The 25,713-nt window shown below is 32.9% G+C and overlaps 1 protein-coding gene across 2 annotated transcripts in view; it reads left to right on the top strand.

Annotated features, from left to right (window-relative positions):
• Positions 1-9,642: 9,642 nt before the first annotated feature.
• The window catches only part of LOC107449547 (visual pigment-like receptor peropsin), a 100,965-nt gene continuing 84,894 nt past the window's right edge, over positions 9,643-25,713 (top strand). Inside the window, exons 1-2 of one of the 2 annotated variants that reach the window (XM_087150830.1) lie at positions 9,643-9,818; positions 11,711-11,755. Coding sequence is in view for 1 of the 2 variants with exons in the window: in XM_087150829.1 (XP_087006955.1) it covers positions 9,803-9,818 (16 nt within the window). In the remaining variant the exon portion in view is untranslated. The remainder of the gene's footprint in view (positions 9,819-11,710; positions 11,756-25,713) is intronic. The other variant, XM_087150829.1, reaches the window with a different exon arrangement.

Here is a 25,713-nt window from a genome sequence, read left to right as displayed (position 1 = left end):
CCATACATGGCGCCACTGGAAAACGAGAACTATCGCACCCCTCTGCCTTAACAGACATGCATCAAACAAAAAAACGCAGTGATAGCAGAGAAAAATATTTAGCAGGGATGATAAATAACAGTTACGGCTACTTTTAAATAAGGAACAAAGAAATAAAGCGAATCTTTTAGTAATTTACTATAAAAAAACTTAAACTTTTATTAATTTTGTGCTGATTATCAATCTTTTTTTATTAGCCATCATATTATGCAATTTCCTTTGAAATCTCAAAAAGACCTTTTTGATTGATCCCTACATGGTGAAAGTTTTTTCCTTACATTCTTGAAACTGGGCGAAATTCTTTATTTTAGTGAAATTTCTTTTAAAAAAAAACAGCTTGTTTTTATATAAGTCCCGAGGGCTTTAGTTTTTACTATATTTTTAGAGTAAAAATGATAACACCCATACAAAGTGAAAGACAAAAGACGATCATCAGATCGTCTTTTATCTATATTTTAAAAGTTTTTGACAAACTTATACCAAAAAAAAATATGCATAATAGGGGCAGGAAAATCGTTATCAATTTAAAAAATTAATTCTAACAATGGAAAAAAAAAATTTGTTGAAATATATATGATGAATTTTCCAGTAAGAGGAGCGGAATGAAAATCGAAAAACAGTTTGGTGAAACTTTAAGGTATCTTTAATCTCGTTTCTACATTCTCAGTCCTGCTTTCTCATTCGTTAGTCATAAATAAAATTAATATGCGAATACATCAATATCGTGCATGAAAATTAATATGCGAATGCATCAATAACGTGTATAAAAATTAATATGCGAATACAACAATAACGTGTATTAAAATTAATATGCGAATGCATCAATAACGTGTATAAAAACTAATATGCGAATACATCAATAACGTGAATCTATCTTATTATATAAAACGCTAATACGTACGTATGTATGTATGTATCAATAAAACCAATGATATTTCGTTTCTCGCGCTGGCAACAGTTTTCATTTTTAATTGATTGGATTCGGCGCGCAAGAGCATGTAGTGCGCAACCAGATAACAATAACCAGAGTGAGCATTATCAGGTTGTTCAATTCAGATTCATGCACTAAAAACATGACAATATTTAATTTAAACTCAATTAGGAATTAATTAATTAATTGAAGTGAGAATGCTTTAAAAGGCCGCTGTTGAATTGATATTTTTCTACTGGGAGCTACCTTAACGTCTAAAAAACGTTTAAGTGTTTGTATTGAATGCATTGAATTTTTTTATATTTCGCGTTTATTTATGCATTGAATTTTCACGCTTTAAAATGCAGAATATTAGTGAAGCAATATTTGATAATTTATTTTGCTAATATGTTTCTTATTTAGCTAATGTTTTGATTTTTTCACCAGTACAATCTAAATAGCTAATATACTTTTTTTAAAAGCCAATAAGAACATTGGTAGAATTCATCTACATAAGTACAATGCTATGTCTTTGATGATAAAATACTATGTCTTTGATGATAATATATTATGTCTTTGTGCTAGAACATTGTGTTCATTGGCGAGCGAGCGCAGCGAGCCATGGTTCACGGCGTGAACCACATAGGATTGCGTAGCAATTCTCGGAGGTTGGCGAGCTTTAGCGAGCAGGGGGCGGAGCCTCCTAGTAAAAATTAATATGCGAATATATCAATAACGTGTATAAAAATTAATATGCGAATACAACAATAACGTGTATAAAAATTAATATGCGAATACATAGCTGTCGTCATAGGTCACAAATGTGGGTATGAGTAATCTTCCTCTTCTTGACGTGAAAGTACCTAACTAAAATAGATCAGTGCATTTAAATTTCAACTAAGCTTAGTAATAGTATATAACAAGATAATTAATTTCCTTTTTTAAATTTCCTTTTTTAAATTTCTTGTTTTAATATTTAACGACATATTTACTAAAATATTATTCTTGGGAACTAATTTTTTTTTTTAAATACTGTACATTTAGGATGATAAAGTTATTTGTTTTGTAAAGATTTTAAGAAGCTTTTTTTTGCCATTTTTTAGGAAAGTTAATGCTTATCTATAAATACGTATACCTTAAATATTCAACTCAAATCAAGATAGAAGAAAAAGTTGAAAAGTTGAAGTTGAATTTCTAACAGTAAAAAAACAGATTTAAACCATTTTAAATCTCACTCCTTAAATTTTTTGTGAAAAAGAATGAAAAAAAAAATAATAATATAAAATATGAAAAAAAGAAGAAACATAGAGACATAAAAGCTCTAAATTAATTTTCTCATTTGTTATTTTCAAAAGAAAAGAATGTAAAATGTGTTTCGATTTTTTAAAGGGCATTTTTTTCACTCTCGTCTTTCAGATCTTTTGTTAATTTTTTTATAAGGAAAAACGGAAAAAAAGCTTTGAATCAGACGCATTTTCTTATAGTGATAATTTTCTCATACTGTTAAATATTCATTTAAAACTTAAGTTTGTCTGTATAAAATTTTTATGTTGTTCGTTTAGTTACTTATCGTTCTTTTAATATCGTGCTAAAAGGTAGATTTTCTTTATTTCGCTTTGAATTTCCTTTTGATAATATTGTTTAAATACATTCAAAATTAAAAACAATTAACTTAAATTTTCGAAACTCTCTATAAAAATAATCATTTTAAAGAAAGGCTTCTTATTTTTTAAAAAAAAAAATTAATTAGAATATTTTTCTAATTTCCTCTTTCTAGTTTTAACTTTTCAAAAATGATAAAAAATAAGATTTAAATGAATAATTGAAACAAGACTCATTTTACTTTATTAAATAATGTTTATTGTCTTTTAAAAAAATAGATTTCGATATTTATGTAAATTGAATAATAATAAAAAAAAACATACTTTTCATAAAAGCTTCTCATTAATCTTAATGTATAACAGAAAAAACTGCTGTCACCACTGTTTTAGAAAAGTTCAGCAAAAAAAATATTACTGTCTTAGGAAATTTTAGCAAAGTTTGGTTGTCAATCTTTTATGCAAAAATTATTGAAAAAAAAGTATAAAAGTTTGTACGCTTTTTGTAATATGTTTAAGGAAAATTTTCAGTTACCTTATGTCAAAGTTAATTTCTTTTTCGTTGCATTTTTTATATGCATTTTTAGTTTAGTTTCGCTGCATTATTTAGTTTTATAACAGTAAAACTATTTTTTTCCAGTCACGTACTCCATTGAAAATGAGACACTTATCTAACTTACACTGGTGTAAAACACCAAGATGCAAGGCCTGTATATCTGTAAGAGGGGACCGCATACCTCCTATTAACCTTCCCCTTTTTTTTGTGCTTATTCTGCCAGCTGGAATGTCCGCTGTTTCGAACCTTGTAACTCCAACGAGTATTAAGCACGACCATGCTCGTGTATTGCAATTGTTGAATGATAAATAGATATTGTTGGTGCACGAACTGATTTCTCATTATATCTCCTAAATGTGCGATGAGATACATGTCAGGAGATCTAGGTGGCCAAATCATTTACCTGGAATTGTCCAGAATGTTCTTTAAACCAGTCATGAAGAAACAAGTTCCTGTGACATAACGCATCGTCCTTTATAGAAATTCCATAATTTTTTGAATTCATGAATGGTTTATTGTGGGAAGTTATGACTTATGCCTGAAATTCAGTATTCTGCAAACTCTCGAAGCTGTTGATGTGGGAATGTTGAATTCTCACGAGATTTGTCGAAATGGAATATCCTGTACGTCTAGGTTCAGCTACCATTCCTTGTTCTAAATCTGTTGGGTGTGGTCATAAGCGCATCAAAAACATTCTCAGAACTTGAACACTAATAAATGTCTGGCCAGTGCATTATCCTTGTTAATAATATTTCTCAAGGCCCACGCAGTGGATTGATCGTAAAGACACGATTCCCGGTTGAACACCGAAGTCAAACATCACTGACTGCGGTAAGTAAGCGGGTGGGTGACCACTTTGATCAGCCTGTGTAGGGAACCGAGAGTGCGCGGTATCGGTCCTCGTTAAACTGTTCTATCGTAAAGTGCTCGACTTCGCGTGCAGGTCGTCGGGCTACCGAAGCGAGGTTGCCATCCCCTCTGCAGAGGATCAAAATTGCGATGGCATATTTTCGGATTATCCTCAGGGATGTTTCCCAGACCGTCGCTAATTGTGCAGCTCCAGTGTGACGTAAATAAAGTACCAATGTTAATAATAATAGTTTCTAAAATCCAGCAAGTACCGCTCTACGGAGTAATGTAAAAGGATTGATTGTATTCAGTTTCTTCTATGGTACCATGCATCATTCATTTTTTGTTATTTTATTTTATAACCGTCGTTGCAGACCCAATTTTGGGTTTACAACTACTAATAACTAGCTTAACCCTGCCCCGCCCCCGCAAGGGTGCATCCGGGAACACTCCGAAAGCTCGAAGTGCGCGCAACAGTTCAATCACACAAGCAAACATTTTCAAATTAGAGTTTTAACAAATAAGGAGAATATTAAATATGAAATCCAGAAAACAGCGTTACTTAGAAATGAACTAAGTACAAACAAACATAACAAAGAAAATAAACACTATCAATCAGAAGAGATATTGATGTCGCATCTTCAGTAGGGGTGCTAAGTTAATAAAAAGGAACAATTACACATGGTTAAATATAAGAGGTTTGTAACTCAGAATATAATCACAGCTGACAGAACAGTAATTAAGGTATCAAGTTCCAGGAAAAGATTTTCTTAAACACAGTAAATGTATATTCAAAAGAACTTAAAAATGTACAAGCATAACAGTGAGCGTGTACATTAAAAGTCAGGTGAATAATTTATGACGCATGGTGCAAAGGCCAGCAGTCTCTCCTGAAAACAAAAAAAAAGACACACACATATATATACACCCTCTAGGAACGCGAGTGATTAAAAATCAGGAATCACATGGGGAGCAGAAATCGACAAAAAGCATGAAATTAAAATGCAAAAATCAGTTTAGGAGAAAATTCAAGTAAAAACAACCATAACAGGTAAACCAATAAGAGATTTAAAGTATGTCTTTCCCAACAATAGGCAGCAAGTGACCGTCAGGATTCAGGGAGGTGCCTTGTTAGTAAACAATTTTCTTACTATTTCCTCAATTCCCTTTTTTATTTTAGGGTTTGACCAATGCTGCCTAATAAACTCATAGGTGGTTTCGAATGAAAAAATTTCTCTCTAATGTGTTTAAAATTTGTACAATGGATTAAATATATGTTCCCAATTCTCAACAGGTTGACAGGTACGGCACAGCTGAGCTCCCCCGACAAACCTGGCCTGATGTTGTCCATAACAGTCATGATTAGTTAGGAATTAATTTAAACAGAAATTCCCCATGACTTTCCTCGTTTGAACTTTTGGGAGGAGCTTGAAAGTGCCTTCCCTTTGTAAAACTGTCACTCCATCTCTCCTGCCATTGAATCAATTTTTTGCGTTCCAACGTTTTTATTGCAGTTCGCCTGCTGGGATCTTCAAACAGGTCGATCTCTCATAGGCTAATTTGGCTAACCTATCAGCCTCCTCGTTGAATGGCCTGCATGTGCTTTTATCCAATGTAAAACGATATTGTTTGTGAATTCTTGTTAAATTAAGTGAAGTAAATACTCTTTAGAGTTGCCGTTTTCCAAATCTTGCAGGCTAGACAGTTATAAATTGAGATTTTATCTGAAATTCTTTGTTCATTAATCCAACGAATCGACTGGACATAAACACGGAAACGTAATCAGAGACGGTTTTTCTTTCAACAAGTGCTCCCTCCAGATAGGCCACGCATCCTGTCTCATTTTTAACTAAAAGTTTCGATCCATCTGTGAATAATTCTGATCCCTTATAAGTAGCTAAATGTAGTTGATATTTAAGTAAAACTTCCTCAGCCGGATGATAAATATAAGGTGTATGTATTGGTTTATAGATTATCATACCTGCCAACATTCACTCTTTTCGAGAATGGATTTTCCAAGTTGTAGTAAAACAATTACCAAAAAACTATCTTCCTCAAAAACATATTTATATTTTAGTCAGGTTGAAATTCGCTATCGTAAGGACTAATATGCTTTTATATATTTGTTGTAATTATTCATATGCAGTGGTTGTCAAACTGATTTAAAATTATTATTATAATTCAAAAAGTTGAGAGAAATAACATGAATTTCGCTAGCACTTTAAATATAAGAATAAAATCTTCCGGGAAAACCGGAAGAGTTGGCAGCTATGGAATATTCATGTTGGAAAATAATATTAAGTTGAGCTTCTACGTTTACGGCCATATCCAGAGGGATTGTCCCAGCAAGTACTTTGAGAGTGTCAGTAGATGTAGTCTTATATGCCTTAGTGATAGATAGTAATGAAGTTCTTTCCATTTTTTTTCAATCTATTAATGATTCTTACCTGTTGGCCAAACCAAATTTCCGTACCATAGAAGATAAGTTTCTGAGTGCTGTTTAGGTAGATGAATTTCCGAACATCAGGGCCAATCCCCCTGTCGACCCCAGAGATTCTATTTAGTTTAGCTTGAAATTTAGTAACTTCGCTGTAGATAAAGTCTAGGTGGGGCAACCAGGAAAGCTGATAATGCAATCTAAATCCCTGATAATCTATTATTTCCTTCGTTGAAATATTAATTCCACAGAGTTTTGCAGTTGGTCGTCTAGAGACACGTTCGATCTACGAAAATACAATAGCTAAATTGAAGATTGTGAGACTCAGCCCAATTTTCAAATTTCGTCAAAATCGCAGGGGTTTGGGGTCCAAGTCTATCAAGAAATCTTCCGTTGAGAAGTAATAGGAAGTCATTAACCAGACAATCCTAGGACACAGTAACTAGTCCTAGGATACACTAACTACACTAGTCAATCCTTGGATGACCTAGGACCGATCAATCCTAGGATTAACTAAACCAGACAATTGTAGGATTAACTGGAACTAAAACAGTCAATCCTAGGTCAAAGATAAACTAAACTAGTCAATCCTAGAACTAACTAAACCAGTCAATCCTGGGAGTAACTAAACTGGTCAATCTTAGGATTAACTAAATCAGTCAATACTAGGATTAACTAAACTAGTCAATCCTGGGATTAACTAAACCAGTCACTCCTAGGATTAGCTAAACTAGTCAATCTTCGGATTAACTAAACCAGTTAATCCTGGGATTACCTAAACCAGTCAATCCCGGGATTACCTAAACTAGCCAATCCTGGGATTAACAAAACTAGTCATTCCTAGCATTACTAGGACCACTTTTTTCAATATCGTTCAGGAATTGTACGTATTTTTTTCTAAACATAAATGGAATACATTACAAAAATTTTGTAAGAGCAAACACTTGAGTATTAAACATATTTATGACAAAAGGTGGTCTGCTCGTTCCGATGCTGTGAAATCCTTAAAGGAATATTACGAAGAAATTAAACAATGTTTACGTCATTTTTCCTCAGATAAAGATGAAAAACCATTAACAAGGTCCAAAGCTGCCGATTTACATAAAAAAAAGTCTTCGGATCATCCTCAGGGATGTTTCCCAGACCGTCGCCAATAGCCCATTGTGCAACTCTAGTGCGACGTAAATGAACACCAACATAAAGAAAAACTTGATACATTTGAGTATGTACTGTTACTTACTATATGGGAAATTTTTTTAGAGAGAATAGATGCTTCAAACAAGACTCTTCAACATACAGACGAATTCAGTATAAAATCTGCGGAGTGTTTAGCATTAGCAATATGGGAATGGTTAAGATTAATATGAGCTATTTTAAGTTTGTGAATATCTTCATCCATAATTTATTCTTTTAATAATCTGTTCTCTCTCCCAGATGTAGGTTTCACAGTATTTATAGAGTGAGATATGATGTCGTAAAGTTTAAGTTATATCTCTGATTTTACAATTAATGCACCTACAAGTGCAATCATCAATCTTGAGGCCTTTACTGCCACAGTTTGCGTATACCTCTTCTGCTTTGCAGGTTTTTGCTACATGGCCAAAAGAGCAACACTTAAAGCATTGTATGACTCGTACATATTCCTTTGTTCTAATTCTATACCAACCCAAGTTTACTTTTTCTAATCGTAAAACTGCCCTAAATGTATCTGGTTCAGTTTCGATAACCCAGTGGTTACAATTCTTGACCTTAATGGAAATTTAACGTCAATGATTCCGTGTTTACAAATGCTGGGTTTTGTTCCTTAATTTTTTCGATCAATTCTTCCCTAGTAAATTCCTCTTGTACGTCTTATAGTATAATTCTCGGATTCAATTTCTTAGTCTTACCACAAGTAAAGTTTTTTCCCAGGTTTCCTTTCTCAATTTCGTTTCTCAGTTTTTCTATTTCCTCCTCCTCGCTTACCTGCACAATAATGCCACCATTTATAATCTTATCGACACGCTTGGCTCCGATCTTAAGTTTAATTGGATCAATCTTATTGGTCATCTCCTGTCTAGTGTTATCGGATGAATTATCCGGATTCCTCGGGTGGATTAGATGGACGGGCTCTTGCTTGCGTCCCGAAAAGGTGGATTTCAAAGTTGATCCCACAGTAATGGCTTGAGTGGAAGTACCCGATGCAGTCACAGCTGCAAAAGTTGGCATTAACTGTTTCACGATCTCAGATCTCTCATGTATCTGTCCTCTTAAAGCATAAATAACGGCATTCTGCTGGTTTATGAAGCTAAGAAATGAAGCAACGCAATCCATGATGCGTTCCTTTGAATCCTTCGAAAATTTGCTGCTAGTCTTTGCGAGGAGAGCACTGAGTTGACTTTGGATACTAATCGCTTCCTTGAAAAAGTCAGTCTTGGGATCTAGAACATCGGGGTTGATCGTTGAAAAGTCCCTAGCTTGCTCCAACAGCCCATCCTTTGAATCCTATCCAGATGAAGAATCAACCATCTCCGGATCAAAACCTCATCGGTCCAGGCGGTAACCCTATCGGCTCCTCAAAGGAGTAACCGAAAAAGCGTGTGAAGTAGGTAGAAGGTCCAAGTCAGCAAGATCATCGAGAACAGCTTCTGCGGAGGACGTTGAAAACAGGAGCGGGTAATATCAACCCAGGTACCTTCGGTGTCAAAAGGGGATCCGGGAAATGCAGGTTAGTTGAGAATCAGTTCCCGCCCAAAAGGTGGTCACCGAAGAAGTCCTGCTAGAGAAGGCCGCTAGATGAACACTAAAGGAGGACACAGATGGAATCCACCAAGAAGTAAGCCCTACAGCGAGTTCAACACTGGGAAGCACAGCGGATTGATCCAAGATGCTTGGGTGTCAATAGTGAATCATCAGTCAAGACATAAAGTCAGTGATGAGGATCAGTGAGGTACAATGTACAGTATCGGTGGGTTGTAGATTGTCAGTGAGCAATCCAGTTCATGAGAGACAACACGTAGCCAGTAGAGCCCAATTGTCAACAGATGATGAGCTGCGGAATCAAAACAAGCGCACGGAGGTTGATCCACAGAGCCGACAACCCAGTAGTGCTTCAACATACAGAATCCAAAAGCCAACAGTAAAGATAAACGAAGCACTGTGATCAAAATCAATGAGCTGTAGACAGTCTGTGAGCAATCCAGTTGATGAATAGCAAAACGTAACTCGATGGTTCCGGTTAACAATAACTGGGAAAATAATTCAGCAAGTTATCAATCGATCAGATGATGGACCAGAGAATCAAAACAAACACAAGTCACTGGAGATCAGTTTGTAAACAAACAGAATTTCAGCAGTTTTGCATCCAATGCTTATTAGTATTCATATCAAAGTACGGGCCTGAGTAACAGTTTAGAGAAAGTTGTAAAACTTCCATGAACAGATCAGAAAGTAAGTAGCAATTAGTGTTCAATATAGTCAAATCTAATTGTTGTCACAAAAGCACTTACAATGAAAATGTAAAGTTCGGAATTTGGAAAGATGACTGCTCGCTCACCAATTTCCACAAGAAATGTCAAATCGCGGGTGTTTCCCCAGGACGGGAATTCGTTCGTTGTTGAGTAATTCCAAGCATAAAGTTCAGATAATTATCTTGAAAAACATTAAGTATTCATGCTTCTCACTGATGCAAGAGGGTCGCCATGTTGGACTGGCGCATTTGCAGATTGAAGTAAAGGTCCAATATCACATCACATACGGTAACAAAGCTGTAGAAAAGGTGTTTAAAACGATTAAAAACTAATTTAAATTCAAATTAACTTAGAAAAATCACCATTTTGAAAATCTTTATGACTACTAATGTTCAACTCCGTAGCCTTGTAATATTGAACTGAATCCAGAAGACAAGGGAGCTCCTGGATCAAGTATTAGGAAAAATTTGTTTTCGTGGAGAACTTCTTGATGAAACTGACCAGCATTTGCGTTATATGGCGAGGAAGACCACGAGAGCCTCCCACGTTAGCCACGTTTTGCAGCTGTCTGAAAAACTACATTATTTTTGTAGTTAACTACTTTATATTATTTTATAGCAGTCGTTGAATTGACGACGCAATTATTTTGGGGGTTACGACTACTAATGTTCAACTCTGTAACCTTTTAATTTTTAACCCAATCAAGAAAACAAGGGAACTACTGGATCAAGTATTGAGAAAATTTTTTTTTTTTGATGAAACTAACCGGCATTTGCGTTACATGGGGAAGAAAACCACGAGAACCTTTCACGGTTAGCCTGAAAGTAAGGGGACTCTAACCTATGATCCGTTAATCACTGAGGATATTTTACGTCAACAATATGGTCAGTGCAAGTCGGGTGCGGAATTCCAATCGACCAGTCATCGCTAGGATTCGAACCTATTCACCTCATTGTGAATCAAACACTCTATCACGTGAGCTACCACGGCTCTTTCTTTTTGTTATTAAATATACTTCGTTGAAGGCATTTGTAATGCTTTAAAACCTCGAGATCATTGCATTTAACAACCCTTATGTACATTTTGTGTGCGTATCTTTGCTTATTGCTATCTCATGAATTTTGCGATATCATGATTTTTTAAATGAATATTTTTAGATGTACATAAAACGCTAGTATTTATTCTATTTACTTATTTTACACCGGGCAATTTAGTTAAGCAAAAGCTATTAGTAGTGTGATTTTCTTCACACATAACGTTTAAAGCTGAGCAACTCGTCTTATTTTGTTAAAAGTAGTTTTGGATTGGTGGAAAGTATTTGATTCATTTAGTGTACATCTTTACACTTTTGATATTTAAATTCATTTAGTGTACATTAAAGAATGAAAATATTAATACAGATCTCCAACTGAAAAAAAATCGAACATTAAAAATTCCTAATAAATAACATTACGTTATAAAACATTTACGAATTTCAACTAAAAGTACCTTTACATAAGATTGGGGCATCTTCGAGCTTATTAATGAAGTTTTCAAAATAAATGAGAAAAGTGAAAAGAAATATTTGAAAAACAATAAAAAAATATTATAAATATACAAAAGCATTAATAGAAAGCAATTAATAGAAAGCTTAAATATGAAAAGCATCTACAAGAAAAAATGGAGTTGTGTCAATTTATGAAAAATGGGTCTATTATTTAAAAATGACCTTAAAGCGATGCAATCATACATAAAGAAAAAAAAGACATTTTTTGACCAATATTTTGCATTTTCGAACTAAAATTACTTTTAAATTAACAACACTATCATAGTTTATGTTAAAAATATGACACATTATTTTCTAATCTTTTTTTACTAATTCTAATTATATAGGTTGACGCTTGCTTCAAGTGGCCTAAAGCTATGTGTCAAAAACAGGTAATTTTTTTATTTGTAATAAAAAAGTGTTACTCTTAAAAGATTTTACAAAATCAGCTTTTATTTGCACTTGTTTACTGGCTACAAGTTGTAAATCTGTGTCATAAAGAAATAAGTATTTTTTTGTTGAAATATATTCCATCTTTTTTTTTATAGCTCTTTCAGAAAGTACCTGTTCTTATACATTTTATTAATTTGTTTTGATTTTAGGCTAAATTCATAAGCAATGTGGTAATTTGAGAGATAACTTATAATCATGCAGAATATAAAATTAATTAAAAAAGACTTATCTTTTTGAATATGGAAGATTTTTATTTTTAGGAGATTTCATTTAAAGTGTTCATTAAAATATTTTTAATTCATTTTAATCAAAGGGTGCAGATACAGAACTTTTTGAATGAATAAGAAAAGTATCGATTTCTTAGTTGCTGACGTAATTTTAATAACTTCCTAAAAATAAGTTTTTAGAAAGTGCAATTACTTTTAAAAAAAAATTGAGGATTTCTTTCTTAGTTTCTCACAATTTAATAAATAATGCATAAAACGTTTTATAAATATTTTAAAATCAGTAAAAATTAAATGAAACATCGTTAATTTACGGTAAATAGATGAGTAACTAAATTAATTAAAATAAAATTAAAAGTGATTGTAGCTGTAGCAGGACACTCCAGGATCAAGAAAGTCAGTTTTTTACCCCACTCACTCTAAAATATGATTCCTTAGAATTGAGTCACGTTGGTCATCAAGAATAACGAATTATAAACTAAAGAACCTTTTTTATACTCGTATAGTCGATACACAAAGCAAAGTGACTGATTCGATGATTCGCGGAAAATTTTTCTCACATTTTATCAAATATCCGATCATTACGTTGTGTTACCTAATATCCTTTGAATTTAATGCAGTTCAGCCGAGTCTGGTTGTTGCACCTTCAAAATTTGCTCCCTTTAAGTCAACTTTTTTCTTTGTTTTGTTTCTTTGAAAATATGTTATGCAAAGCAAATTTTTATAAGTTATAATTAAATGTGATAGCAAACAGTTTCAACTACAGTCAAACCCCGCTATAGTGAAACTTCGAGGGACCGAAACTTCGGTTCACTATAACCGGAACTTCACTATGCCTGTTCGGCAAACGATCTTAACTAATGGTTCCAAACCCTCCCTTTTATAACAGATTATTTAAATAAATGACAAATGAAATGACTGTAAAATAATACGTAGTATCAAAAAATGTGTTTATTACTATTTTTTATTACTCTTCGTCTTGCGTGCAAATTTTTTTTTTAAATCTTTAGCTAATGAGCATTCCTCAACATCAGATAGGGAAACACTTCCCGACTCTCCGAAAATTTTCCCTGAATTTATGTTATTCCGCTTTTTTTAAAACCTGTCTAACTAGCCATTCGAGCACATGAAATTAGTCTCACCCAGTCGTTTAGCAAATTCATCGGCTTTGACTTGAAGCATTTGTCCAGATACTGGAAGATGATTCTGTGAATGCTGAACCAATTCAATAATGAAGCAAACAAGAAAAAATGCTTGTTGCTGCATTCCATGCTATAGAGGGTTTTAAAAATCGGTATATGTATTTATTTTGAAGTAGAAATTTCAAAATTATAACAAAAAAAAATGAAGAAAATCAGTCGAAGACAGAAAAAAGTTCATTATATCCAGCTTCCTCACTTTTTTTGGTTCACTATATCCACAAAAAATAACATTATACGTGTATAGCAAGGCACGGGACCTAACATTTCGTTCACTATATCCGGGAGTTCACTATAAACCGTGTTCACTATAGCGGGGTTTGACAGCATTAAAATTAACTTTTGCTCTACTTGGGACAGCAGAGTTCCTCATTATTTGATTTTTGACAATTTAATTTTTTAAATTTGATTTTTAACAAATGAGCATTCAGTGAAAAACTTACACGCTAAATGCACTCATAATCCACAATTTAAAAGGTAAAAATTCTAGTCGACTTATACTGAATACTATTTTTGCTGTTATAATATGTTTACTACAGTATTATTTAACGACATACACTACCTTTACATTGATTTTGTAAAGTAATTAATTAATTGACAAGTTTCTTTCAGCATCTTACGTGCTTGTTTATCAAACTCAATTTAAGATAAAAAGTTTCTAAAATTTGGGGAAATGTGTACGTTTTAATACATCTTAATTTCTTTTTTCAAAACTTAAAATGGTGATTGCCTGCGGAATTTTATAATTTTTTAATAGCGCTCATTTTCCTTCTAAAATTTTAAGTTCCGTTCACATGAGTGCACTCAGTTGACATTTATTATTATTTTTAATTACTTTGAATCAGTTAAGTTAATATTTATGTAGTTTAACATTTATTAACAGCTTCCATTACCAATTTTTTGAAGAAAAAAATGCAAAAAATCAACATATTTTTTTATTTTATTAATAAATACAAGGAACTAAAAAAAACATAATACACAAGTTCTAAGTTTGAATTTTAATATTTTTATGTGTAAAAAATATTTAATTCACCACCAGTTTACTATCCTAAATGATCTCGGGCGAATAAAAAAAGTTGAATATTAGTCTTAGTTCGCATCTTCATCATCTGAAAAATGATCTGCTTTACTTACTTACGGGCCATACATTTACATTTGACCGGTATACATTTGCTCGGTATACCCTACACTGATGTTTTTTTAAGGTTAAGTGCCACTGCCCGGTATACCATACACTGATGTTCTTTTAAGGTTAAGTGCCACTGCCCGGTATACATTTGCAAGGTATACCCTACACTGATGTTCTTTTAAGGTCAAGTGCCATTGTCCGGTATATATTTGCCCGATACTCCAAACACTGATGTTTCTTCTAATCTATCGTCAGTAAGTATTAAAATATAGAATAAATATAAATATATCAAATGATAATATCAGCGAATAAATTAATATAAAATTGGATATAACAAATATGTCGGACATTCACCAAAGCGACTATGTGATTGTTGACATTCACCGGTGAGAGTCGACATTCTCCAGATTTCGGTCATTCACCGTACCATATATACATACCCGAATTAACTCAGGATAATCAGGGAAGCTGTTAGGGAGGTAATTTAGGTGGTTAATTAAGTGAGTGGAGGTAATTAAGCACCACCAAGCGATGTCGCTTCCTTTGCAACTCTAGGCCTTTGTTCCACAGTGAGTATTATCGCTGCGAAATACTTTTAAAATATGCTATTTCCATGGACATCTCTTTAAATAGAGTTTTGGAAACCAGTAGACAATTTTACAGAAGAAAATAATGAAAAATATACTAATGACAACCGAAGCTGACGTCGTCAGGGGGTACCAGCTCCGGAAGTCATAAACACACAAAACCTTTTCTATCGAGAGAGCACGACAAATTGTCGAATTAGTAAAGTAGTTTGTTTTTGAATTTCAGTTAAGTTAAAGTTATTGAGAAAGTTGTGTGCTTTGGTTTGAAATAGGGATATTTTTATGAAGGTTTTTTCAACAACGTTTTCCTTTTGTAATTAGTTTATGTAATTTACTTTTGTTTTTGTATTTCTTTTCTCTCTTCATGTACTTTTAACAAAACCTTTGGGGTACAGAATGTGAACAATTTTTAGACATTTGTCGTGCTCTCTCGATAGAAAAGGTTTTGTGTGTTTATGACTTCAGGAGCTGGTACCTCCTCACGACGTCAGCTTCGGTTGTCTTTTTAATATTTTTCATTATTTTCTTCTGTAAACTTTTCTATTGGTTTCAATTTCCTTATGGAATTTCTGCTGCATTGCGCAATTCGCCACTGGAATTGTAGTATTTGATTGCTTTATACGTGATTTTTTTATTTCTCTTTTTATTTGAGTTTGGGAAAGTAATTTCTAGATTTAAATTAGATTTTACTTAATTTAGTAAATCAGAAAAACAATAGCAGAAAACGAAGCAGTGTGTCCCCTGTTAAAGTGCTGCCTGACTAACACACCTGTCTTAAATATTTATCGTTTTGTGCTATTGTTTTTCTGACTTACTAAATTAAAATAAAACAAACTTGGTTTTAGCTGCTATAAGCGCTCTTCCATTTTGATTTGTTATTTTAATGTTACTTACTTATTTTGTCTTTTTCTGAATTTGTAAATTTGTTTCATTTTTTGATTAGATTTTACTTATTTGTATTATAAATAATTAAATGTAACACTGTTCGCAACGTGTCAACAGCAGCCCAATATTATGGGATTTCAGCAGACACTTTTTTTTATAGTATAGTTTTTTGTTAAAAAAAAGATTCGCATTTAGTACCATTCAAAATGAAAATAAAATTGAAGTTGAAAGACATGTGTCAATAATGATGTATTTTTAGACATTATAGTCGAAAGTTATCTACATGAATCCCCTTTCCTCTATTTCCTTCACAATTTTCAAAATCGAAATAATACGAAGCCATCGAAATAAAACTTTCTTAAAAACTATCTTCTTTTTCGAATTCTCGTTAAAAATAAATATTGCTATATTTTTATCTTATTTACAGAAATTTCAGTAATTTATTCTCAGCAATTTTCAAGAAACTCTTACATTGCTTCTTATACAAAAAAAAGAAGAGGAAGAAAAAAGTAAGAGTATATTCAAATAATGTCCGGCATGCATTATGTATGATTTGAAGAGGATTTGCGGAGATTCGACACTCTTGCAAAAACTAACTTGAGACTTACCTGAAGGTTAAATGGGATGATTAATTACAATAATGCATCAGGTTTCTGATTTTGGAAGGCTTTGAAAGTAGAATTAAGGATGTCAACGTTTTCTGTATCAGATTTTTTTATGCAGCTTTTAAAAAGGAGCAATTTTTTTAGGTTTTTTTTAAATTTTCATTTCTTCTATTTAATCCTTAACAGGGTATCCGCTACATTTTAGATTTTCAAATCCATGACTTTTCATGCCTGATTCCAAGAATTTTTCATGACTTAACGAAGTTACTAATTTCTCCAACAAAAACACAACAGATTTAAAAAAGCATTATAATAACATTAATTGAAATGTTGTGAAAAACCAAAACTGTTATACTCTGCATCTTCACATTTATAGATTTTAAGTTTAAAAAACAAAGTAAAGAAAGAGTTGAAGCAATAACATAGCCATAAAAAATAAAAAACCATATAATTTTCTTCTTCTTTTTTTCTGCAGAATTATATTCTGAAGATTCTTTTCTTGTTCATCGGAAAGGAAAGAAATACTTCTTATGTTTCTGTTTTAATTTCGGAATTAAAAAAATTCGCCAAAGACTGGTTTACTTCAGCTAGAATTTTAAATTTATAAAATAAAAAAATAATAATAATAAAAATTCTGAAATCACATTAATTTAAAAGATAATTCGCTCTAGAAATGATGTTTTTCCTTTCATTTTTTTAAAGAACACTATAATTTTTAAAGAACATGATAAAAACATTTTATACTTTAATAAAATAAGACTGAGAGTGGGGATTTTATTACAATTTCAGATATTCGGAACACCATGAAATAGGGGGGGGGGAATTCCATTTTAAAAATTAGATTTTTTGACGACCTAAGTCCTTGACTTTCCATGAGCTTTTTAAAAAAATAGTAATTCTATTCATGACAAATTTTGCTCAATGCCAAAATTCATGACCTTCCATGAAAAAATGTTTAATTTTTCATAAATAATATTATTTTAATAATTTTTCTTATTTTTCATATTTTCTCAATATTTTAACTTATTTTATGAGTTCTATAAACTTGCAGTTGATGCGCAGTTAATCATTTTTCTCTCTCTCTTTTCTTTTTATCTTAATTTTTTTGCTTTATATATATATATACACACAGAGAGACAGTTCCCCCCCCCTCCACTCTTGAGATCACTGACGGATACACGGTCACTGACGTAATCATATATTCTTAAAAAAAGATTATATTGATGGTCGAAAATTATTATTAAACGAAGGGGGGAAATTCTACGAATATTTAGGAGATCAATTCTATAGGGAGGACTATATATAGGATCTACCTATCAATTATCTGGGAGAATCACAGTATAGGGGTGGTGTTCGTGAGTGAAATCACGCGATGAAAATACCTCGATGGTAAAACTAAACCAATTATTTAAAAATCTTAGATGAAACAAAATATAAATTATCGACACTTAATACTGGGAATTACACTGAGCGGTATGGTCCCGTTCAAGCCACGGAAATCTTAAAATCAAAAATAGAAGGAAGTTTTAACATAAGCTACATATTATAAATCTCACTCACTATCAACAAACGCGCTGGTCGATCGAGATCCCCAAAGAATGTGTGCAGTCAAAAGAATAAAACTAGTTATTTCATCTTTAAGAAAATAGGATTTCGTCTTTCTACTTGAAAAGATGGGATTCAAATCTAATTACGGAGTAAAAATCTTCCTTTTATTTTTACCCGACACTCAAATTGATTTTACTGTTTTTATCTTTGATAAAGGATTCGTTATCTTCTGATATGTAGCATTTATGGGTGTGCTTCAATTGTGAAATTTCCTTTAAAAATCATTTTTGACAGATATTATAAAAAAGTACACATTAAAGATACATTCTTTTTGTAATACATAAAAGTTGTAAAAATCTATTCATGGTGTCATAGTTTTCCATTGTTGTCAATACATTTTCATTGGCTGGAAAATCACGCGGTTTGATCCAGTTTTTCCTCTTGGTTCGGTTGTCCTCAGCATAAAATTTATATAAGTCAAAAGGTTATTGTTTCCCTATAAATATTTTTGTTTCAATAATTTAAAGGTTAAAATTACCTATACTGCTATTTTTACGTTTCTGATTTTGTTAGATTTCTAAATTAAGAGTTTAAGAGAATTGTTTTTATTATTGCGATTATTAGAATAATGTGGCCGGGATAGCCTGGTCGGTAGGGCGCAGGACCCATGTCCGCGAATTCGTGGGTTCGAACCCGAGCCGGCCGAAGACTCCCCATGTAGTAAAGTGACCGATGCGCGTTAAATCTGTCGTGTCGCTAAAGTCCTCCATGTTCCCATAACAAATCAATACCTCTGAGGGTACTGGATTGGAGATCGATCATTCTCTGATTCAGGTCAAAATTACGATCTGTGGATGAATGAATGGATGTAAGAATGGGTCCGCCCTATAAAACGGGTGTGACGTATGGTGTGGCAGAAGTCGAATTCTTAGCCATAGATGGCGCCACTGGAAAACAAAAACAATCGCACCCCCTCTGCCTAAACAGGCATACGTCAACAACAACAACATTAGAATAATGTAATTTTACGTTACATTTTAAGATAGTTATTTAAATCGGTGTCCGATCTTTTTTAACCATTTTACAATTATTATTTTTTGGTGCAAATTACATTAATATATAATTTATATATATTATTATGAGTTGCGGTTAAAGATATTCGTTAAATGATTTAGAACTTCATGCACAAAGAGATGAATGCAAATACATTCGTTCATTTGGTAAGCAAAAATATTAAATTACCGTTTTGTTGTTGTTGTTAATTTACGTCGCACTAGAGCTGCACAATGGGCTATTGGCGACGGTCTGGGAAACATCCCGGAGGATGATCCGAAGACATGCCATCACAATTTTGATCCTCTGCGGAGGGTATGGCACCCCCGCTTCGGTAGCCCGACGACCTGCGCGCGAAGTCGAGTACTTTACGGTAGCACAGTTTAACGAGGACCCATGCCGCACACCCTCGGTCCCTACACAGACTGATCCAAGTGATTACCCACCCGCACACTGACCGTAGCCAGTGATGTTTGACTTCGGTGATCTGCTAGGAACCGTGTCTTAACGATCAGTCCACTGCGGGACAAATTACCGTTATGAATTCGCCAAATTTGTTATAGCAATATGCTTTTAATTTTTAAATGTGATTACTTAAAAAAAATGATTTATATTCACTTATAGATCTTATAAGAGAGTTATTTGGAGGCACAAGTGTTCTTTTTGGTACATAATATTTTTAGTTGAATCATTTCAACTATTTTATGCCAAGACAGAGCAATAATGTGGGTTTGTGAGCGTCAGCGGACAGGAGCCCCCTTAGTAATATCTAAAAAATGCATTATATAACGCATTTTCTTAAAAGAAACAATCGGTCAATCAGAGGCTTTAAGTATATCTTGCAGGGATTTTGTTAACTGTTTTGTAAACTGCCTCCTCTCAATTTCTGTAAACGCTAATGTGTTTTCGATCGAGCTATAATCGAAGAAAAGGGTTCAAACTCGACATAAAAGATAAAAGTTTTTTATGGCAAAAATATTTACGATGATGAAATTTTTCAACCTATAAAACAAAATGTTTTTCCTTCTCTTTAGATTGAATGGTTTCAAATAAATTGTTCCATTCTTTTAAACCTTCTGCTTTCGATATCACGTTCACATAAGAAGCGCGAGAAAAACTGTTTTTCAAGTGAAGAAGCTTTATAAAACTGTATAAAATTCTAGCTAAAATCTTGTTTTATAAATGGTCTCTCTAAATGCTGCTCTTGTTTAAAAAAGATATTTCATTCGTACAATTTCGTGCGTTAAGAAACTGTTTTAACATGCGTAATATATTTACTATATTGAGTAATAAAAGCATTTTTTTAATATCCTTTATAGTGTAATGCAGGGATGGGCAAACTTATCTGGTCGAGGGCCAAAAATCGAAGAAAAAAAATTTCGACGGGCTAAATAAAAACATCTAAAATAAAATAAAAAATACTATATGCGATTTTCAATGTAAGTATTTAATGAGATGAATGAAATTGCGGTTTCATTTTTAAAAGTTCCTTATATTGAGGTTCCAAGTGAGATGTACTTATATACTATTATGAAGTACTTATATACTGAGTGAGATGTACTTGAATATACTATTATGAATTACGGTTAAAGAAATGCGTTAAATGATTTAGCACAAAGTGATGAACGCATTGTATTTAAAATACACCGTTTGGTATTAAATTACAGATGTGAACTCACTGAATAATTTCAACTGTTTTAAGCCAATCATCGGCGTTGTTGTTGAGCCCCAATAATATAAAAAGGTCATTTTTATTGTGTCAGAGTAATGATTTGATTAGATCCTTGAGTTTCATACCAATTTGAGAGTTATCAGTAAGGCCCGGATTTTGATGACATTTTTTGCATTTTTGGACATTTTTTGCATTTTTGGACATTTTTTGTCTTTTAGAGAATTTTTAGATTTATAGGGCATTTTTCTTTAAATTTTGGGGCGTATTTTGCATTTTAATGCACTTTTTAAAGTTTTTTGTTAATTTTTTCCAATTTTTACTACTTTTTATCAATTTTCATTATTACACTGACTTCCAAACAATGAAGAAAATCTATAGAATATTAACAGGTGAAGCAAAATCTTTTCAAATTGAAGAAGAATTGTCAGTAAATGAGACCATCTTTTTCAAGTACGCACCTATAACATCAGTAGACGTTGAAAGAAGCTTCTGCAGGAATGAAAATTTACTTTCAGACAAGAGACGCTCGCTTACATTTCAAATTATCAAAAAACATTTAATAATCCAATGTAATTCTGATATTTAGTAATATTATGAGATGGAAGTTGTTATATCCATTAAAGTTTGTATACAAAATAAAAATATTTTGGTGTCAATGTATTTTCCTTTTTTTGTTATTTTAGGATATAAAGCATATTTTTTAAACTTTAATGAACGTAGAACAAGTATTGCATTGCTTTATATTTTTTAAATGACTCATAATAATTTTAAAGACTGAAATATTTTTTTAATTCAATATTTTTACTTTATTTAAGGCATTTTTTGCGCAATTTTTGCATTTTTAAGGGCATTTTTGACCCGTTTTAAGGGCATTTTTTGCACTTTTTAAGGGCATTAGTTGAGATTTTTTAGGTCATCAAAATCCGGGCTCTAGTTATCAGCATAAAATGAATAAAAGTAATTATAAACTGTTATCACATCATTCTCTGTTTGTGATTCTTATTATGAAGCTAAATTTAAGGGTTTAAAACTCCAGTTTTTATGTAGTATTATATTTAATATAGTAGTGACATATTAAAAAACACATATTTGAATTAATATGTAACTTATTAATTATATTCCAATGTAATATATATGTAACTTATTATATGTAACTTATTAATTATATTCCAATGTAATATATATGTAACTTATTATATGTAACTTATTAATTATATTCCAATGTAATATATATGTAACTTATTATATGTAACTTATTAATTATATTCCAATGTAATATATATGTAACTTATTATATGTAACTTATTAATTATATTCATTTTCCCCCTTAACAAAAACATTTTACGAGTTTTTACGAAAGTCAAAAATTAAAGTTTAAAAAAGTAGATCAAATTGTAAAGTTCAGCCGTGAAAGAATCGATTTTAAATTTTATTCTTATAAAATCAAGAACTAAATTGATAAAACCGAACATTTGACTTTCTATCTAGAGTGGTTGTGAGCAGACACTTTTTTAAGGAAAATTCTTAGAACATTAATATTTTTATTTAAATTATAAATTGATGGTCTACATTCTCATAAAATAACTGCGTTAAGCAAAGATAGGTAGGTAGATACTTTATTAACGTCGCGCTAGAGCTTCGCGATGGGCTATTGGCGACGGGATGGGAAACATCCCTTAGAATGATCCGAAGACATACCATCGTAATTTTGATTCTCTGGAGAGGGGATGACTCAACAGCTTCGGTGGCCCGACGACCTGCATGCGAATTCGAGCACTTTGCGGTAAAATAGTTTAACGAGTATCAATACCGCTACGCTGACTGATCAAAGTGGTCATCCGCCCGCACTACGATCACAGCCAGTGATGTTCGTCTTCGGTGTTCTACTGGGAACCGTGTCTTTACGATCAGTCCACTGCGGGACGTTTTGTTACTCACCCTAACACAATATTTTCGCTGTGCGTTCTTCAGTTGTCAGAAAAACTACATTATTTTTGTAGTTAACTGCAACTACTTTATTTTATAAGCGCCAACCATAAACATGTTAGGGTTTATGACTACTAATGTTCAACTCCGTAGCTTTCTCATTCTGAACCCAATCCAGAAAACAAGGGAACTCCTTGATCAAATATATGAAAATAATTGCCTTCGTGGAAGACTTTTAGATGAAACTAACCCGCATTTGCGCTACGTAAAAAGGAAAACCACGAAAATTTCCCATGGTTAGCCTAACGGCAGGAAGACTGCAACCCATGCTGCGTCTACCACTGAGAATATTTTGTGTCACCACCACTGTGGTTGGTGCGAGCCGGGTGCGGCATTCTTATTGACCAGCCATCGTTGAGATTCGAACCCGGTTCACCTGACTAGAAAGCGAACACTCTATCCCTAGTATCTCTAGTAATTGTAGTGAGCCACCTCGGCTCCCAACAACTACTTTATTTCAAATATAGTTATAAAAAACTATTTTTGAGTAGTAGTCGCTGCTATACTCAGGAGACTACCTTTGTATGAGAACTTAACTTACGCCCATGTTCAAAATAGTTTTGAATACAAAAAATTGATTTATTTAAAACTGAGTCATTATTTCGAAAAATTATTTCATGTTTACATGAGCCAATTCGTAATTCTAAACCATTTTTTAAACAATTTGTTCTTTTACCCTTAAAATGTTTACCCCTTTCTCGGAGCGAATATTTAATTTGAGAAATGGGAGGAAATTATCGAATATTTACGAGTTTGCGTTACATGCGCCTCTTATTTCATCCAAGAAATAAAGTACATCGAAAATTACCGAGAAAACACTTATGCTCCCTTTCATTGAAATACCATCAATACTTCATGAGTGTACTACATTCGCATTTGAAGGTGTGGCCAAAGTGATAAATTACCTATTATTTGTAATGGCTATTTTAAATATTAGTAATACGTAATTCTTGCTTCGACCACATGATTGCGTCCATTGTCGCTCCAGCGAAGATTTACTCTTTTCAGATTTGAAAAAATAGTTGAGTTTGAAACTTGTTTCTTTAGTAAACTAATGTTAAAAGAAGTTGCCGGAAATCTCAACAAACTAATGGTTTTTTTTTATCGCACTATTTACTATACTTTTATTTAGAAAAAAGTAATACACTACAAAACTACGAAGAAAAGTAGCCACGACAGTAGTGTCGCTACTTGTAGCACACTACTCACGTTTCTAATATAGGTTTTGCCACTGTTCGTTATGATAAAAGTCAGTTTTTCAAAAATCTATATATATATATATATTTTTTTTTCCAATTTTATTTGGCGTTTCGATTTTAAGATACCAGCAAGTCACAAAACATTTTGCTTCTCGGCATGTTTTCATATTTTTGCATATTATTGAGGAATAGCTGCAGAACAGTTAGAATTGATTCGCGGAATATAAGTTTATATTCTTTCTCCGCGAAGGGGGGGGGGAATATCAAAAACATCCGTCAGCTGGTGAGAGCGCAGAAATCAATTTCAGGGATAGATTTACCTTTAAAACACTTCTTTACGGCGGTATAGCAAGAATTATAATATTCGGATTATATTAAGTACTAATTGCATATTATAATGATACATAAAAATAAAACATTTTATGCAAATATACAATCTGTGTTATTTTATTTAATCATTAGAATGGTTCACGTGGGTGAAAATTTTTAAATTTATAACTGATACCGCGAGCATGAACGAAATTAAAAGAATGTCGAATTTCACCGGTGAATGTCAACACAATCACATACTCGGTTTGGTGAATGTCCGAAATATTTGTTATAGCCGATTTGATAATAATTTATTCGCTGATATTATTATATTTATTCCATATTTTAATAGATTAGAAGAAATATCAGTGCTCGGAGTATCGGCTAAATGCAATACTGGGAAGAAGCAATTTAGTTTATATCCGTCGTTGAACAACCGACCCAATTTTTGGGTTTACGACTACTGATGTTCAATTCCGTTGGCTTGTCATTTTGAACCCAATCCAGAAGACAAGGGAGCTGCTGGATCAAGTTGGGAGAAATTTACCTTCGTGGAGGACTTTTTGATGGAACTAACCCGAACTGGCGTTACATGGAGAGGAAGACCACGAGAACCTCCCACGTTTAGCCTGACGGCAAGGGGACTCTGACCCATGATCCGTCTATTACTGAGGATATTTCACGTCAGCACTGTGGTCGGTGCAAGTCGGATGCGGAGAATTCTTATCGACTGGGATTCGAACCCGGTTCACCTCTTTGGAAGGCGTGCGCTCTATCCCCTGAGACATCACGGCTCGGGCAGAAGCACTTGACCTAAAAAAATAAGCAAAAAAAAACTTGATGTAGGGAATACCGAACAAATGTATACCGGGTAGCTGCAATGAACCTTAAAAGAACATTCATGTAGGGCATACCGGGCATTAGTACTTAACTAGACCTATTATACATTTGCCAAAGTGACTGAAATGATTGTCAACATTCACCGGTGAAAGTCAACAAACATTCATTTCGGTTATTCACAGTAACATATCTATAAAGGCAATGCAGACAATCTTGAGTTGTGAAATCTATATATATATTTCTCTTACCCGGCTACAAAAAAAAGCCTCATTACAACTCTCCGAATGGCAACACTAGAAAATCGACCAATGATTGCAGCTAAAAATGTCACATGCCAAATCTAGCTGAGGTGGCTCAACATATAGCGCTTTTAAAAACGGAAATAACCAGAGAGAGCATTTTCACCTGCGGCAATCTCATACTATCAAGCTAGGCAGAAGTGAGTAGTCTTTGTCGATAGATCTCTAATTTAGTATTTTGTCGATAGATCTCTAATTTAGTATTTTGTCGAAAGCGCTTTTTTTCACGAATTTATATATTACAAATTTATTTGACGATTTTTGATTTATATCACGAATTTATTTATTTTATTGTTGTAATTAGTTATTCATTGAAAAATGAGTCTCAGTCGTGCTGTTACGCTTTAAGATTTTATACTATA

This window comes from Parasteatoda tepidariorum, chromosome 1 (genome assembly GCF_982258835.1).
Source record: "Parasteatoda tepidariorum strain Cologne lab strain chromosome 1, Ptep-v5.0, whole genome shotgun sequence".
Taxonomy (NCBI): Eukaryota; Metazoa; Arthropoda; class Arachnida; order Araneae; family Theridiidae; genus Parasteatoda; species Parasteatoda tepidariorum.
The sequence above is the reverse complement of the archived record's forward strand: the minus strand, read 5'-3'. Positions and strand labels throughout refer to the sequence as shown.